Source organism: Trachemys scripta, chromosome 9 (assembly GCF_013100865.1).
Source record: "Trachemys scripta elegans isolate TJP31775 chromosome 9, CAS_Tse_1.0, whole genome shotgun sequence".
Lineage (NCBI taxonomy): Eukaryota > Metazoa > Chordata > Testudines > Emydidae > Trachemys > Trachemys scripta.
The window spans coordinates 88,012,116-88,031,763 of NC_048306.1; the positions used below are offsets into that span (position 1 = coordinate 88,012,116).

Genomic DNA, 19,648 nt, shown 5'->3' on the forward strand with positions numbered 1-19,648 from the left:
ATAGTATTAAAATTCAAAATGATCTGGACAAACTGGAGAAATGTTCTGAAGTAAATAGGATGAAATTCAATAAGGACAAATACAAAGTACTCCACTTAGGAAGGAACAATCAATTGCACACTTACAAAATAGGAAATGACTGCCTAGGAAGGAGTATTGCGGAAAGAGATCTGGGGGTCATAGTGGATCACAAGCTAAATATCAGTCAACAGTGTAAGGCCGTTGCAAAAAAAGCAAACATCATTCTGGGATGTATTAGCAGGAATATTGTAAGCAAGATGCAAGAAGTAATTCTTCCACTCTACTTGTGCTGATTAGGCCTCAACTGGAACATTGTGTCCAGTTCTGGGCGCCACATTTCAGGAAAGATGTGGACAAACTGGAGAAAGTCCAGAGAAGAGCAACAAAATGATTAAAGGTCTAGAAAATATGACCTATGAGGGAAGATTAAAAAAATTGGGTTTGTTTAGTCTGGAGTAGAGAAGACTGAGAGGGGACATGATAATAGTTTTCAAGTACATAAAAGGTTGTTACAAGGAGGAGTGGGAGCCGCGATCGGCCGAACCTGCAGACGCGGCAGGTAAACAAATCAGCCCGGCCCGCCAGGGTGCTTACCCTGGCGAGCTGCGTGCCAAAGGTTGCTGACCCCTGCTTTAGATGATATTGATTTACAGATATGGGGAAGGCAGGCTGGCTGATGTAAGGATCTTGGTTGTACAGAATGGGTAAAGAAACTAGAGCTGTGTTTTGTTATTTATGCCTTTTTAAAAAAAAATGATCTTAGTGACATTTTTAAAATGTTTCATGATTTGCCAAGATAAATAATAATATATGGAGATATACCTATCTCATAGAACTGGAAGGGACCTTGAAAGGTCATTGAGTCCAGTCCCGGCCTTCACTAGCAGGACCAAGTACTGTCCCTGACAGTTATTTTTTTGCCCCAGAGCCCTAAATAGCCCCCTCAAGGATTGAACTCACAACCCTGGGTTTAGCAGGCCAATGCTCAAACCACTGAGCTATCCCTCCCCAGATGTGTAAGTATGCCTACTTTACATGCACCAAAAACAATAGATATGTGCATACATTTAAAAAAACTAAATTGCAATCTGATAGCAGTCAGAAAGGATAGTTACTTCCTGGTTAAAGCTAGAAAGAATTTTTTTTATAGTTGGAATATGAAAGCAAATGTTTTAACTAAAAATTATATTTTAAAAAGAGCTACATTAGTGGGAAAAATATTAACTTGTAAGTGCTAACCCAACTCAAGTGAATAGATGTTATTTGTTCTTCTGTCCTTAAAGCTTTATGTAGCATTTGATTTTTAATTTTAAAGTGAAAAAGTAAAACAGATTAAATAATCAAAGTAAACAAATGGAAGTAGCTTTTATTTTTGAAGCACTGAACTCACAATACAACATAGTATTGAAACATAATGATATAAGTAAATGATGCTGTAGGTTGGCTAATTTTCCACTTAGACCCACAGGGAGCAATGTTATCACGCAAGAATGTTCAATAAGAAAAAATGTGCCGATAACAAAAGGTGCAATTACAAACAAATTTAAGCAGCATAGTATAAGGTGCTTTGATTCAACATTTGTATAATCAGATTATCCATTCACAGACATGTTGTTAAATGTAAATTTTACTTCACGCTGTTACAGACTAACAAATATGAGAATCTATAATTCATTCACATGCTAGCTAATAGGAAAGTGCTTTTTCTTTGAAAATGATACACAAAGTGAACATAATATTTTACATAGATCACTGTGCTCTTCAACTCTAAAATTTCTTTAACTTAATTTTTGGATTAACATTTACATTATTACACTTTAATTATAGACACTGATATTACATTTTAATTATAGACATTGATCTAGGTGCTGAATTTGATGCTACATATGCTAAAACTTCTTGGTAAAGAAGAATCCAGTATGATATCACTCCATGAAAAGAACAAACACATATCATTCTCTTTATATATATTAATCTAAAATTTGTTTCTGCAAACAAAGTCCAATTGTCAGTTTTAATACATGACTTTACCTTGCATAAAGCTTCTCTCATCCACCGCGTGCCACATCTTTCTGAGGTTTCAATAACCAAAGTGTCCTTTTTTAAAGATGTAACCAAAAGGAGGAGCAAAATTTTAAACATATGCAAAATGGGTTGGGGGAAGTATGGTTAAAAAGCAAGTGAAATGACTGGTGTCATTTGCTAAATTACCAACAAACAGTTGAATTTTAAGAACTAGTGCAAATAGGAAAAGGCAATAGTTAACAATATGTAGTTTGAAATGTTTGGCACCACAATCACAGCTTCATCCCTTATGCTGTTTTACACAGCATGGAAATGTTATCTTTTATGTTAAAAATAGGAAAATAACTAAAATACCTTCAAGAACAACCCTGAAAAACACCAACCAATACATTTAATTTCTAGTTACTATTTGAAAAGATATAGGGCAAACCCTGCCCTACTACATTTCTGAACACTGTTTCGTCAGCCTATATAAACTGGATACACACCTAAAAGGGCTGATAAAATATTTACAAAAACCCAATGGAATTTAAAAATCAGCATATATCTCAAATGTATTCATGCACCAGGCATTTAAAAAGATAATGAAATAAGTAAAACTTTACCGAATCTACAGGTATATGTATGAAAATACTTCATTTTAACTTCATATGACAATAGATGGAGATTATAAGGTTATGTCCTGTCACATCCATTTTAGCAGCTCCTGTTTAATGAGGTTAATCTAATCTCTAGTCCAATAACAATTCTGAAACATCAACTTCTCAAATGGAACTGGAACTATAGATGAAATTGTAAAAAGTTAGATAAGGTTGCTAACATATTGACAAGTCGGATTTGGTTTTTAAAATCTAGATCTAATAGTACATTATACGCATTTTTTCTGTCCTGAGATGGCAGCATTCTTTATATTTGCTGCAATCATTTTAAAGCTAATGGCAATTTTTACAGGAAAACGTGACATCAAAGCAAATCAATTTCAATTCACAAACATTATATTACAAAGAACACTTTTAAAGCAAGATTTGGAAATAGAATAGTTCTTTTTATTTTACCCATACACTTTGGGAAAAGGTATCAGATAGGATTTCAACCTTCAGTGTTGCCAATGTATCCACTGAATAGATAAAAGTAGGAAGACAAGCTTCCACATACCATCCTCCTACTGTGCTTTAACCCAGTGTTGGAGGAACCATCTTTAAATATGAAATGGTAGTTTTCTCTTTATGCCCATTTAATCCTTGTCTTCTTATTTAAAGAAAGCAATTAGAATGTGGAAAAATTGTTCACTAAACCCTAGACTGAAATCATAGACTCATGTCATGTAGGATACCAGCTCAAGGATAATGATTTTTTTTTTAAAATCATAGTTGAATCCCAGCGTTTTATGGTAAAACTATCTGTATCCCATTACCCTTCCATAAGATATCTGTTCAAATAAAGGATCTTCTCTCTATAGCCCATCTTCTTCTCTTAGCTGATACTACAGCAAAGCTATAATGCTGCATCTTTGATATAACAATACAACCGCACACCATGATATGATCAGGGCTGGCTCTAGGTTTTTTGCCGCGCCAAGCAAAAAATTTGCCGCCCCAAGCTCAGATGGGGCTGGGGCTCACAGGCAGCACTGGAAGCAGAGGGAGTGATGTCACCTTCTCCCAGCGCCTGCAGGGGCTTTACTCCCTCCCCCACCCGGCCGTGCAGAGAAGCCCAGATATAAGGGGTGGCACAAGGCAGCGCAGCAGCCAGTGCGCAGATGAGGTTGCGCAGCCCCGTCTCCCCGGCAGGACTCGCCCTCTCCTCCCCAGGTAGCGGCTGGACCCTGTCAGCTCAGCATCCCGGGGCTAGGGCTTCCCCTTCCTGCTGCGGATGTGGGCGCCCGTATAAGTGGCACAGCTCCGAGAGCGCAACTGCCCCCCCGCCCCCAAAAAGGATGGCCGGAATGCGGCCCCTGGAAATGTGCCGCCCCAAGCATGTGCTTGCTTTGCTGGTGCCTAGAGCCGGTCCTGGATATGATTAACAGGATTACAGATTTGCTGCAGAATCCAATAGGAAGAGAAACTATGTTGAGAAGGTGGTAACTGCAAATATTTCAAATCCTGGCAAAATAACTATAGAAAAATCACTGCCAAATAATGTGCTTTGTGCATTACTTGATGTGCATGCTTGTGTCAGCATTAAAGTCCTCCTTTAACAGGCCACATGCCACCCAAATGCTGTATAGTCATCTAGCCATCATCATCAACATCCAATAAATTCATGATGATGAAGGTGCTACCCTTATTAAGACTCTTCTGTACCCATCTCATCTTAGATTCCATTAAGAAACCAAGGAATGGACTCAGATGAGACAGTGTAAATCTGCTCTTTAATGAGATATTCTATTTGCTTTTCATCTCCAAATGGAAATATTAGGTACTTATTAATAAACCTTTTATTTTTCTTACCAATGCTAACCCACATCTCTCCTGGGTCAAACTGGTTTCATCTGCAGAGCAGTTGTACATAATAGACCATTCTATACTTGTGTCAATTATTTTTGTGCTTCTATTCCTACTTCCTCATCAGGAGGCTGAAATATCCTGATTTATGATGTGTTAACAATGCTGTACTTTCCTACTACAGCTATATAAGAATACAGTACTTTAAAAATGTTCGTTAAGTATGAATTAAACATTGTACTTATTTAATATTTATAATCATTGTACTAAGATATCTGTGCTCAAATTATCATTCATATAAAAATCTCTTCAAAAGGCTCCATTTCTAGATGTCTATTTCATAGCTAGATGCCATTTTGGATAATTTAGCAGCAAGCAGCTTGCACTGGAAGTCAGTCTAAAATTTTCACTCATCCTCGCAATTTCTCTTGAAATATGTTCACACCACTGATTCTTATGCATGTGTTTTAGGAAAAGCTGAATCCAGATCTATGTCAACTCCAAGTGAACTGCAAGCTTATTGAAAAATTTAAATAATATGCTGCTTATATATGATCTTTCTTCTCAAAATTTCACCATTTCAACATTAATTTGCCCTATAATATTACACTCACTTTATAGAAGTGTTTACTGAAGTGTAGAGAAGTTAACCAAAGTTACACAGCGATCTTAATGTAAGGGATTTGAATAGAACCCAGAGATCCTAATGATCAGTCCCTTGTTCTAACCACTACACAAGAGGCACTGGTGCACACAGCCTACACTCATGATGTAAATATCACATTTTTTAATCTCTATGGTGATGCTTGGGGAGGAAATCTGGCATAGTTTAAAACTTCTCCTTAACATGTGTGGTACGAGAAGACAACACTATTTCTCTTACTCAGATATAATTATTTCTTAAAATCCAGAACATTTTAGTATTTGCAATGCACCGAGAACACAAATTAAACAAATAGAGTCATATTCTTCTCTTCCCTAAACAGCTACAATTCTATAAAGTTGAATTTGCTTATGCCAGCATTGACTAATTCCCTTAATCTTTCAAGACAAATATTAACGTATCTAATTTTAGTCACTTTTGCCATTAAAATAGTGAAACGCCCCTCTCTCTTTAAAAATATACTTGGCCATGTTCTCTAAATTACATTAAAACAAACAACAGGGGGGAAATGACCTTTTAATCATGTTTACAAAGACATTTTTGGCAAAACTAATAAAACGTTCTTACCTTGTGGCTCAAACTTACCTGATAAGCACACTGCAAAACCTGGCTCAAACTATAACTTATTTCACTATAAAAATATATACACAGAGAAATCTTCAACAAATAAGAGAAAAGACTTTCAAATACTAACAGTGAGATTTCTTGACTTACTAAATTAAGGTTATTTGGTAGTGCACAGTTCAGTGGCACTTTCAAATCCTTCTCTGTTTAGCTTCCCTGAAGGATCCAGCACCCACTGAAGTCAAGAGGAATCAACTTTCAAAGAGTGCTAGACCAACCTCTAAATGCCAAAAGGTACATTCTTTTAGCAAAATAAAGCACAAAACAAGTAACTCGTAAGTTATTACAATAGTAAATAAACAAACAATGCTCGTAAAAACCCTACTATAACAACTGTACTCACAACTTGAATGTAGGTGTTGACAGGACCTACTGCATAATGAATAAAAATTAATATAAGAGTATGTCCAAAAATGTACAGAGCCTTTATAACACAAAAATCTCTCCTCTGGTTCCACACAATTATTACACACGTAGGGCTCAATACAACTTCCCTTGTCTCCAGAGATAGTTGGAACAGGCCCTCTTACTCTTAATTTGTAAGTCATTGGTATTCTAACACTTTAACCTGATGTACAGTGGGAAGGTTTTATTTAATGTGCATCCTACTGCTTTCAATCAAAATAACGGAGTTGTCTTTTAAAAGGCCTTGCACATGAGAAAACAATAAAGCTTTTGTTAGTATGAAGATGCAATAACACCCCTCAAACATGGGTCTAACATTTCAATGTATAGAAGAATCTGAAAATGATACTGGGATTAAACTTTTTAAAATGCCCCCACATTTTCAAAGCAATCTGCAGGGATATAACCACACAGAGTCTACTGGCTCTAATGGAAGTCACATGACTCATACCCATATTAATTCCTCTTAATATGTAGAAGTTTTATTCTACTTTAAATCTCTTTAAATTATTTCCAAACTGAAACTATAGCTCATTGTGCAAAAGTGACTTTTTTAAAAATTACAATTACTTCTATAGGAACAATAAATAACATCTAAGACTGAAAAATATTAATTTAGAGCTTTGTTCAGCCCCATATCCCAATCAACATTCAATAGTAATGATTAAAAAAATACTCCAAAACCACACACATTAGAGAAAACCATAAGCTTCTCTTCCTTTTTGATCAACTAGTTTTGAAGCAGCATCAATTAAAAAAATGGTCTTACTGAATACATTGTGCCAGGAAAAGCCCCAGCGTGTATGCAGTTATACCAATATTAATTACTGTATTCCAAGATAGCTTATTGCACTTTGCCAAACCAGAATAAGCAATATTTTTATACTAATATAACTGTATCTACACTAGGTTTTTTTTGTTTGCACTGCTTTAATTATGCTAGCATAGTTAAAGCAGCAAAAATTTTAAGTGTGGACCAGGCCTACAATCCCCAGTTCTCCAATCCATGATATTTTAAAGCATACATAGTGTTTTGTGGCTCTCCCTGCTCTATAAGGAATTATGTATAAAAGTGTACCTCAGCAAAAGAGCCAGAATGAACGTGTACAGAAATCTGGGTTACTTTGAGCTCTTGGCAGTCCGTCAATAATTACTCAACAAGGATTTATACATATAAAGGCTAATATATATAAAAATCCTTGTTGACATAGCTGATGGATAGATATATCTATATCTATCTATCTCAGCTAACTGTAGAAGTGTTTTTTCTGAAAACTGTCCAACAATTCAAGATTAAAACAATAACCAAATTAATATGCATGTAACACTATAAACAACTGTAGATCTAGGATATAAGCCTCACAATATAAGATCACACTTTCTAACATCATTATCAATTACATGTGTAACACATGTACTTTCTACATTGCCAAACAAAAAACACAATAATCAAAGATTAAAAAAATAACCAAGTAGTATTTTTGCATAATCAACCCTCTCTAGTTTTGACAAATCCAAGAGATAACTATCAACATATATTTAGTCGTCTACTAGCTTATCAAACCAGCACAGATAAGATTAAAAAAAAAAAAAAAAAAAAAGCAGCTAAGGAGAACTCAAAGTATCCATTATTTTATCACTGAAATGAACATCACCAAATTCAGTACAGTGCACTCTCAGTTGAGGAGTTTGATTTAACCACACTGTGATTAGCCAGATTAGACTCTCTTCCCCACACCATCAGGTGTGCAGAAAAAAGTAAATCTAAAAGTGCTTAGCAAAAAAACCCAGCTTTTGGCTGTGTATGTTTCTAAATCTTTTGGTGCCCCACAGGGTGTTAAACTCTCACCATACATTTTGCATTAGTAGGTAACTTTGGGCAATCCTAACTTCCAGCTTCAGAGGCTGATAGAAAATATCAGAACAGAATCTTTTGAGAGAGTCAGTTCAAGAAGTTATAATTAAATGCAGTGGTTCTAATGCTGACCTCTGTAGATATCGACAGAAAGTCTGCTGATAGAAACAAAGTGTTCTATCTACTGAAGGAAAGGGAAATACACATTTTTCTGCAGGTCCAATTTGCTCTTCAAGGTCATCTGTGAAATAGGAGCCAAGTATCAGCACACCTTTGACCAATTCTTTTCTTTTAACCAGCAAGTGTGCATTGGTCTAGGTTAACTAGCAGCAAGCAAACTAGAAGTATAACAACTTAATGCCCTCTTTGTGCATACCAGCATACAATCAACAAAAGTAATGTGTGTGCTTCAGTACTCTCTGGGAAGAGTGTCATGCCATTTGCATGTCAGTAGCTCTACCATTGCGAATGTCAGGATTATGATGAACATCCTACATTTTACAGAGTGCTTCCAAACGAAGAAAATACTACAATGGCAAACAGATAAGCTTTAGGCTATAAGAAGAGGTTTGTTACAAATTCCCTTCAAACGATATGCTCAAGACTAAACGAAACTCAGAGAGCATGTCTAAATGCATAGCATTTTACCATAATAAGTGCTTCCACAGACTTTGTGGACTCTTCTGTTATTCCATAGTCTAAAAAATGCTTCTGTGGGAAAATCTGTTTTTCTGAACATAATTTAAATGATGATCAGATTGTGTTAAAAAAACCTTAATCTTGTATGATACAGACCATGGGGTTTTTTTTTGGGGGGGGGGGAGTGGGGGAGAATAGTATCATCCACCACAACATATTACATTTTATATGTGCCATTCATCCTACCTCACCCTCTGCTTTATTCTAACGATTCCCCAGCATTGCTTATACATCTGCTAATTACTGGAAGTTTTGGAGGATTATATGATACAGCTGGAGGAGTAAATTTTAAAGTCTTTATGTTGGAAAAAAAGGTATTTAACAAAACATCACAGTAATAGGTATGCCATAGTGTGTATCAGTCTGTTAGAGAGAGGCTACTGTCTACAGCTTCCCACTAGGACTCCTTCAATGAGTTGATGCGTGCACAAATTTTCAGTGCAGGTCCCAGCTTAATGTTCATTGCACTCATAAGGTGATCCTCTTTCAACAAGAGAAGGGCCTGTCCATCAATCTCTTGTGCTCTAAATTCATCTGCAATATCTTGACAACCTGCAGTGGAATAAGAAATAGTAGGTTAGAAATAAATGCTGACAGATGCAATGGCCTTGTATACACTTGAATTTTTCTGATTCAGAATTCCCAATGGCTGTATTTTTCATTGGTGGAAGTTGTATTAGACGATGATTGCAAGAGGTCCTGAGTTCAGCTGAGTCCTACCTACATTACATCATAGACTAGTGCTAACATTGGTGCAACTGTGCCCATTAGAAATTAAAAATCCTAGTCTAAAACAAGGCAATTTTTTACTATTTTGTTTACAAGAATGAGTGCCATGATCTCAGAGTCCTTTGAAAGGACCCGAGATGCAGACTAAAGAAATGCCTATTAAATAAAAACGCAGAATCCATCTGGATTCTCTCCAGCAAGAAAAGACGACATTAATATTCTGCAGGCGCAAACAGCTCAAATCTCAGAGGCTCAGAAAAAAATTACTTACCTGTAATTTCTGAAATATCCCCAATTTTTGGGTTCCCGTGTGCAACTCTGTCGATTTAAATTTTCAGCATTTTTAGCTATGAAGTTTTATTAGAACTTCCCCAACAAAAATCATTAATATTACAGGCATTGATCAAAGCACATACTCTATGTCTGAAGGAGGAAAGATAGCAGATTGGCACAGCAATGGAGGTGAGTTAAGGTAGTTGGGTGCCTTGTTTGAGGACAGCCATAATGTTGCATTTCCCAGGTTTCTGTTGTTGGTTTTTCTTTCCTTAACTAACATTCTTGAAAGGTAACAAGCACTCAGCTCACTGATACATGGCTGCAATCTTAACACAGAAAATTGGGATGTTCAATGGGGAAGACTGTTTCAAATAACCAACAATCTCTCCCACAGATTGACATTGGGGGAAAGAAAAGGATTCTCTGAGAGATGTCCTGATGAACAGTTTTCCTAATCCAATTAGGTGGGGAATTCTGTTATATTTCAACTCCAGCCCAGGCACCTGTTAAGCAGAAACTGTCAACTATGCCAAACTGTATGGTAGCTGTATCCTGTAGAGAATGTATAAATGTCCTTTAGCACCTAGAAGACCACTCATTTTCAGTTGTGACTTGAAGATTTTCCTTTCCCCTATAACTCATATTTTTATTGTTTTTAAATTAATATACTTATTTTCTTAATCCACTTGTCTGACACATTTCTCCTTATAGTCTTTCAGATGTTTTCTCCCTTAACCTTCCACCCCTCACATCCTGATTTTAAATTATTACTCAGAAAGTTTTACTTTCTTGATTTAATTTAATGTTTTGGGCCTTTCCCTTTTATAAAAAATCTGTACAGTTAATTGGGAAATCCTCAACATGGAAAAGTCCCTATTTGTGTTCCCAACAGAATTGCGCACCGTCGTCTCTAGGATGAGAGCAACTGACTAATTCTGGATTTAGTTGTAACTTCATATTTAAATTCTATAAAATAATGAATATTGTCCTCTTTTCAGTCTGATTTATAAATGAGCAAAGGACAGGTAAATAGAAAGTGGTGAAGAAGTGTTAGTTCAGCTTGAGTGGAGTGATATTGCATATGAAAGCAATAAAATTCATAAGCTGAAACAGGAAGCCCTCCATAAAGAGTAAACCCACTTTCTACTTCCTTTTTAGTACTCTATACACAGATTTGGTTATGTACCAAATCAATTGACAATTTATTAAGGAGATGAATGAGTTACGGTCCAGGGTGATGCAGATTAGAGGATCGTTGAGTTAAATGGTTAGGAAACAGGAATGTCTTGATGGGGAATTCCATAGCATAAACTAGGTCTTCAGGAACTTCAAGCTACAACTCAGTATCACAATAATTAAGATAGCTACTGTAAACAGGCAGATTGTCTTCTGTGTTAACTGTCTATATAGCACCTACCACAATGGGGCCTTGATACCTGATTGGGGTTCCTGGACACTAACAAGTATAGAGTGGCATAAAAAGGGGAAAAGAAAAATTAAGCATCTCATAATAAGGATTTATACACCCTGATAACACATCAGAGAAAGGATTACATATTCTGTTATGTGCATCAAGTGATAGAACAAGGCGTTTTTTTAGGCTTAGGTCACAAATGTATTACATAACTTCTACTACACCACTAAACATTTCAGCTGTAATACAGTGATGCTTTTGGGGCCCTATCTAACAACTAGATCACAACCTGTATGTTAAGAACCATTGATGTAGCAATAACATACTTTCACCATGGATTCTTGACGGCACAGACATACATAGAGAAATAACAAGTTTTAAAAGCATCAGAAATCAACCTTTCAGCTATGAATTGAAGACAATGGCCTCAATAAGCAGAAGTGAAATTAAAACAGCATACACTACTGGTTCGCACACAAATGACTGCCAAACTCACACCCTTGATGATACAAATATTGCAGACAGATGTGATGTTTTAGACATCACTATAAAGGTTCTTATTTATTGATTGAATGTAGCTAAAACTGTCACAAGTAAACTGGAAAGTAAATACTTCTGAGAAAGGATATCATCCTATGTCTGGCATGGGATCTGAACATGGCAGTTGACAGACATTTACATGCATTTACAGAGATGAACAAGAGCAAATGATTATTTTAAAAAACAAAATCAATTAATCCTGTTAGAAGAGTTTAAGAGGTTAGCTTTACGAGGCACCTAGATAAGAGTTTTACTAAGAAACTTGTTTTAAAGTCAGTTTTGGAAAATTGAGGAATTGGAGTTTGGATTATTTCAATTCCCTTATTCAAATATATACTAACATTCACAGCTGCCGAAAGAGTGAGTATACTGTATATACCTTGTATTGCACCCAGCTGGTAATAAGCGCTTGGAGTTATATAAAGACCACTGACCTTGGAATAGTATATGTGAAAGTGGAACATCTCTGGAGGAACATAGCAGATCCAACAGTTCTTCCTCTTCTCCACGAGAAATTAGTGGCAGTAAAAATGTCACAGAAACCAACAGTCCTTAAAAAAGCTCCAAGGGAATTCAGGAAAAGCTATGTATTGAGGCCAGATGAGGAGACCCTATTCTGTGCTTAGATTTCAGTTCATGGATTCTATTTAGAAGGCTGTAAACCAAAGGTATCTAATGGATTACCAAAGACAGAAACTGACAAATCAATGTTGTATAACAAGACTGATGGCCTGTATGGAGTGCATTAGATTCATAAATCCAAAAGTCCAGTTACTATCCTGATACTTTCCTGTACAAATGTCAATCACCTCTGCCAATTCTGTTAACAATCTAGGAGAACATCTTCTAGAATGCTGCTTGAAAACATATTGAAGGTGTGACGAGAACCTGAAAGTGCCCAAAAAGATAAGAAATGTAGCCATATAGTAATAAGGAAGCTTTTTGGTATGTTGGGCCCATCATTTGGATATCTAGAAGATAAATAATTTCCAAGGAGGGCAGAAAACAAGAGCTTAGACTGGACTGAAACCTAATGTTAACTGTAGAAAAAAATTTCTGAAAAAGTGTCATTTAAATTCAGAAATCAACATGTTTATCAAACATATATGAGGAACAGATTCAGTATCCTGTAGAAACTTCCTCAGGTAATTGTTTCAAAGTAGAGAACTGTACATTAGGATTTTAAAAACAGTGTCCTTGTTTAACACAGTTGTACAGGAATTTCTCACGCCTAGGCTGCTCTGCATGTTTTAAAAACATACTGTAGGGTGATCCAAGGTAGATAATGCAGCTTAATATACTTCCACATATAATAGTCACCAGAAGGAATGTACATCAAGGGTAATTTCTGTGGATTTAAAACTTCCACCTCTTTATAGAAGCGTCATTTACTGTCAGAGATTAAATTCTTCTACTAAATTTGATTTACTTCGTAAAAGACTAGTGACAAAAAGGCAAGTTTTATCACCCAGGGATGAAGATACTTTCCCACAGAAAATCATCCTACTAAAATGTTTGTGTTTCAAGAGAAATTGTTTGATATCACTATAAATCCCAGAAGCGAGTAAGCCAATAAGAACAGAGCCAACCTGAGTTTCAATGCGCAGAGATGTAAGTGACATGTTTTGGTGAGAGAAGAATCTTAGATTGCTTCAGATAGTGAGGTGGGCCTCATCACCAGCAAAGGGTAAGATATGTGCTTGGGAAAAACTACATTCCCCAAGGGGGAAGCAGATATGGGAGCTAGTCATGGAAGAAAATGCCAAACAAATGTAAAATCACAACTATGAACACTGAGTTAAAAGAGAAAATATGTAAATAACGAGACAGGAGACCCATCCTAGATATTAGAATGGAATATTACAATTGTCTGTATGATTTCTAATACATGCATACTTAGAGGCTACATAGAAAAGGCTCTCTGTATTTCAGGTCCTCTGAAAAGTCATACAAACTATGGATTTAGTTTTATATAGGAAAAAAAATTTAAATCAGTCTTTTATATTATAAAAGATCTTTAATGTTAATCTTTCAATAATATATAAGGAAAGAAGAGCCCCTTTCTTGCTTTCTCTTTTAAATGAAGAACGAGTAAGGAGGGAAGAGAATAGAAAGAGAGAAGCATAAAAGGGAGGAAGTGTGTCTGATTCAATCTCTCTACTGACCTCTTGAGAGAAATCAGACTGAAGGGAGGAACACCTTTACTCTCCATCAGCTGGGATGCCACAGCAGAGGTGGGACTAGTTCTATCGACATGGGGCTTGGAGGGGAAACCCGGTTGTGCTGAGGGAACAAGCAAGAGGAAACAAATCACATTCCAGCCTCTACTACCAATTAACTAGCATCTGAGTGCTGTTACAGTACCTCTCCATCATAACCATGCTAAAAAAAGCAAAAGAGCTTTATTGTTGCAAAACTGTAAAAAAGTGAAAGTATTCTACATTTACATACCAGGCAAAGAACGTATGAAGGCCCAAACTTCATCAACTGTCCACATTGATGGGTCAGCTTGTACAGATGGTAGCAAGTCAACATTCTCTGGCATTTTCCTAATTTTTAGTTCCCTAAGTTCACGCTCTCTTTCCCTCTCACTTTGTCTTCGCAGACGAGTGGTCATGGCAGCTGGCACAGCATCATCATGAGAAGCCAAATCATTTTCTGCAGATGGATAAGTAATTGGAAGCTGGAAAATGTAATACAAATAAACAACTGTATTATATTTCTTTTGCAATTCTTAAAATGGTGCTCTAGTTTTAAGCAAATATTCCACAGACCTGTCTAAGGAAGTGCTCTCGTGATGCCCCATCAGAGCCACTTGGTCGACGCGCACATCGTCCAAGACTTTGGCTATCTGACTTCCGATTCCAACGACTGTTCTTGTCTGATGTAAACAGCCCAAATTTTTTAGTGCAACTAACGTTGTGCCTAAGGAAACAAAATATATTCAATAGTGTACTGATAACACAGTAGAATTAAGTTAAAAAAATCAATATAAACAACATTTTATGCTTCCTACAGAACTGTAGTCTACTTGGTGGAACATGTTTGTTTCAATCCTGTTTCCCTAGAAAAGCTGGAGAGCTGTAATAAGGCTTGGCCTGCATGCTAATACTTTAGTACTCCCTGAGCCAGCTGTAACCATTATTCAGATTATTCTTAACTTTTAGTAGGGGCAGAATGCCCATTGTGGCTATACATATAATTGCTATTATCCAGATTACAGGCATACATTAGCACTGATTTTGCAGTGTGTATATTTTGGGGATAACTACACCACTTTTCTGTCCCTTATCAGAATTTGACCATATTAAAAAACAAATAAACAAAATAATATTTTGAACAGGTGGCACCAAAATATATATATCATGCCTTGACAGCTTATGACCAAAAATGATAGGACAAGGTTACTTACCAATAACTGAAGATCTCCAATATATTTTCTCTGCAGAGCCACACTGTAGGAGCCACAAACTTACTTCACAGATCATCGAATCATTGCCAGCAGTAGCAAAAATCATCAGTGCTCAGTGCATTTCCCACCCAGAGATGTTCTGGCAGGTAAATCTTGTCTACACTGGGAAATTTATAAGATTAACACAAGTGGGAGAAGTCCCAGTACAGACAATCACTGTCTACACACTGGGGCTCCAACTGATACCGCCTTTGGGTTTGAAAAGTCCTGCCCGCTAACTGTCCCATTTCTCTCAATTCAGAAGAGCCTAACACAAATTCCAAAGGTGGCGGGGAAAATGTCTGGGTCCAGTATGGAGTGGCAGAGGTAATATAATTGGAGAACTTCTGTTACTATTATGAAATATACTTTTTTCACCCCTCGCATGAAACCAGCTCTACAGAGCAAACAGTGAATCCTCAGGACAAGGGCTACATGGTACTACATGAACAGAGACAAAAGCACTGGTCCCCTCACATGAATATCCAACCTTGTTGCCAAATAGAGATAATTCTTTGTAAAAGCATGAACTGAACTTCAAATGGCAGCCTTGCCAATTTTCAAAAATGACATTAGTTTAGCCAAAGACCAGTGGCTGCCACTCTTCTAGAGAAATGGGCTCTAATGAAAAAATGGACTCTTAAGGTGTGTCTTTCCTGTGGAGGTAACTGAGTTAGACACTCAAGTTGCTTCTCTTGAATTAGTTTAGCATGAGTGAGAGTAGCCATACTGCAAAATTAATCTCAAATTGTTGTGTCCAAATTAGCATTGCACTCGTTCATGTGTTGCACTAAGACTTGTAGAGGCATATCCCATGGTTCTTTGCACTGCAAAAAGCTGAGCTGCTCTGTGACTTCTTTCCCAAAGAATTGTGGGAGAACATGTCTATTCTTTCTGGGCACAGGAGGAAATTATGGGATGCCACTGAGGACTAGTGATACTGAAGTGCAGTATGGACTCAGACTAGCTCCAGAATGGTCATGTTAGCAGATGTTGTGTTAACTTGAGCTGTAGCATGAACCCCTGATGAGCCAGCCAATTCAAGTGAAAAGCACCACCACACTTGAGTTAAGGGGTTTTGTGTTTGTGTGTGGACAGGAAATACTCAAGTTATAACTCAAATTAATGGCAGTGAAGACAAGTCCTAAGTCATTCTGGCACTGGAACACAACAAATCTGAATACATAACTTGATCCATTTTGATGATTTCTAAACTTCAACGGAGACTTTAGGTTTTCTCACTAATGCCACGAACAAATTAGGTGACTTATAGAAAGGTTTATATTTCTATCTACATTTAAAAAGAGAGACACAGCATCCTTGTAATATCTAACCAATGGATTCTGAATGTGGCCTCTCAACATAAATCACAAGGTCTAGGAAATTAAAGGTTACAAACAAAATAAATGGTTTGGGATGAAATTTCCTGTAAGGTACCATAAAGAAGGATCAGCCACAAGGGCATGGATTTATTGACCATTCTAGCCAAAGTAATGGCAATAAAAATGCAAGCTTCAAAGGATAATGGCGAAAGCAGCCACTTATCAGCAGAGCTGGTCAAAATAGTTAAAATTTTGATGAAAAATGGCAAAGAAATTGATGCATTTTTTGTGGTTCCTCCCCCCAACTTTTTAAAAATAGCTCAATTTATCAGTATCCAAAAGAGCTGGTCGGATCAAATTGAAATCCTGAAGACTTCTACAGTTAAAAGTTAATAAATACAAGTGTGACAGCCCCTTAAGGAACAGTTTTTCAGTCTCTTCTCACCCCTTTGTATAGTAACCCACAGGTGCATGGTAAACTTAAATGACTGCCAGATGTACCTTAGCCAGAAATCATACCATCTTCGTCATAAAGAGAGGGTAACCAAAAGTAACTGTGATTGGACAAGTAGCAGGAGCAACATTTTTAGGACTTGACTACTCTTTTAAACATTTCCACTTTGAAGTATAACAGTGCCTAGTGAAATGCTTTCTGGATTTCGAAAGAAACTTTCCAACCTCTGTTGAGACCAGAGATGGAATTCTATGCATACTATGAATGACTAGATTGTAAAGAGAATTTAGCCAAACCCCTAACGCAGATGCATAAGAAGTCTCATAAATGGCATTATGAAAGCACATGAAGCCATCAGTCCTACCACTCTAAAGAGATGCTTACTGGGAAGTTGTGATACAACTACCTTTCGTAGAATCAGCCTTGAACCAGAGAAGCAGGGATCCTTCTGGAGTCCAAAGAAGCTCCTATAAATTGTTGCATTTGAGCTGGACTTAATACAGACTTTTCTACATATATCCTTCAGCCCAAAAGGGTTAAAGAAGCAGCATGTTATCTTGCTGATGTGACTCAAACCTGATCTGACAGAATTCTTATGAGCCACTTGTCCAAATAAGGATACATCCGTGATCCTTAACAACAAAGGCAGATAGCCACAACTGCTCGAATCACTAGGCTGAGGAGCAGAAGGCTTTGGGCATCATGAGGCATCATCTGAGGTCAGCGGAATCAAGAGGTTGACAAATATTCCTCCACTAAACAGATTTTGAGCCTACAAGTTCCGTTGCCTCTGGCTTGGGATGTAAAAGCCCAAACAGCCTGTAGAGTTATAGTGTATACGCTCCTCACGCAGACACCAAAGGTAGTAGTAGGACCTAAACTGACAAAAGAGAGAGGTGGAGGTCACATGGCAACCCTTGATGGCAGAAAAAGGAACAGAGGGATGATTAGGCCTTTTACCCATACCGCTGTATTTCGAGGAAGTCTGGGGTACGCGTGCCCCTTAGTTTTGTTTCTACTGAAATGATTCAATGGCTTGTAAGACAAAGCAAGGCACTCCTAACAATGGGTATCTGCACAAGTAATTTCAAAAGGAGACCTTTGCTATGAAATTTTGTTTTTCCTCACTGGCAAAAGCTTAGTAGGGGCTCACCTCAGAAGCTTTTTGTGCATGTTCATATGAATCTTTTAACAGAATCTAAACAGAATGATTGAAATTAGACATGGGAAAATCTATCTCCCACCCAGTGTAGGACTATTCCCTACAGTACATATTCCAGTGCTTTATTCTATCTATTTTTAAGTAGCTCAAGTACTGGGGCTTCATTCAGACCGCCTTGGGAGACTATTCCACAGACTAACAAACCACACCGTCAGACTACTTCCCTTGACATTTAAGATTTCTTTTTTACTTTAATCTCATGGTCCCTAACTATGCCTCCTTGAAGAGCATCAAATAATTTTTCTCCCTCTTTGGCCTTCAAATATCTGTAACAGTTATATTCTCTTCATAATCATGGGTTAGTTAGCCAAGCTATACATGTTTAGCTCTTTTAATATTTCATCATTAAGGTCCAGCTCCTTAATAATTTTTGTTGCTCTTCTCTCATTTCTCTCAAATTTATCAATACTGTATCATTTTGATAATGTGATGCTGAGAGTGTCCATTACTGCCTTGTTCCTCTGTGTACACAGCCCAAAAAGTGCATGGGACATTTTTCCTGCCACATCACATGTGTGAACTCATTGAATTTGGTTAAAAAAACAAGTTCTCAAATTTAACCTAAAGGGTTCACCCTTGTTCCATTGCTTCAGAAGGTAGATAAATAATGGAGACTGGACTTTTCTACTTTCAGCTCAACTATAAAAATTATCATTAACTGGAAATTTTAATTCTGAGTATTTTCATTAAATTCTGAATGCTCTTTACACAAAAAGGAGTTTAAATTCTTAGCATCATGCAAAAAAATCCTGCAATATTGTAATATCTGTAGTTAGAAATGGAAGATATTTAAGATCATCTAACATTTCCCTTACAAGTGAAAGATTGTTCCCTACATTATGGGTCAGATTCTCAGATGGTGTAATCAGTGCAGCTTCATTGATTTCAGTTGAGCTACGTCAATTCACATGGACTGAGAATCTGATCCTATATTTTCTAATCTGACAATCACATGTTCTTTAGATGTAGGGTTGCCAACTTTCAACTCACACAAAACAGAACCCTCTTGCCCCACCCCTCCTCCGAAGCCCTGCCCATGCCCTGCCCTTTCTCTGAGGCCTTGCTCCTGCTCACTCAAACCCCGCCCCCTTCCCTCTGTTGCTCGCGCTCCCCACCCTCACTCACTATCACCAGACAGTGGCAGGAGGTTGGGGTGCGGGAGCGGGCTCTGGACTGGAGGTGCGGGTTCCAAGGTGGGGCCAGAAATGAGGGGTTCAGGGTGCGGGAGGGAGCTCTGGGCTGAGGCAGGGGGTTGGGAGTGGGGCTGGAGAGTGAGGGCTCCGGCTGGGGGTGTGGTTGTGGAGCCAGGGATGAGGGATTTGGGGTGCAGGAGGGTGCTCCGTGCAGTGGCTGAGGGGTTTGGAGTGTGGGAGGGGGCTCCGGGCTGGAGCAGGGGCGCAGGGAGGTGAGGGCTCCAGCTGGGGTTGCAGTCTCTGGGGATGACGGATTTGGGGGGTACAGGAGGGTGCTCTGGGCTGGGATCGAGGGGTTCGGAGGGCAGGA

At 37.7% G+C, this 19,648-nt stretch overlaps 1 protein-coding gene and 1 long non-coding RNA gene across 6 annotated transcripts in view; one reads left to right on the forward strand and one right to left on the reverse strand.

Moving 5' to 3' along the window:
• Positions 1–1,361: 1,361 nt before the first annotated feature.
• The window catches only part of PHC3 (polyhomeotic homolog 3), a 103,515-nt gene continuing 85,228 nt past the window's right edge, over positions 1,362–19,648 (reverse strand). For 3 of the 5 annotated variants that reach the window (XM_034780658.1, XM_034780657.1, XM_034780655.1), the window contains exons 13-15: positions 14,471–14,621; positions 14,148–14,379; positions 1,362–9,289 (exon numbers count right to left, since the gene is read on the reverse strand). In XM_034780658.1, the coding sequence (XP_034636549.1) occupies positions 9,135–9,289; positions 14,148–14,379; positions 14,471–14,621 (538 nt within the window). In that variant the 3' untranslated portion in view covers positions 1,362–9,134. Of the gene's footprint in view, positions 9,290–13,861; positions 13,980–14,147; positions 14,380–14,470; positions 14,622–15,151; positions 15,271–19,648 lie in introns of those variants that run through there. The other 2 variants (XM_034780656.1, XM_034780659.1) reach the window with 2 other exon arrangements.
• Positions 5,930–15,297, forward strand: LOC117882442. The gene is made up of 3 exons (XR_004647014.1): positions 5,930–6,012; positions 14,302–14,388; positions 15,145–15,297. It is a non-coding gene; the product is annotated as an uncharacterized LOC117882442 (long non-coding RNA).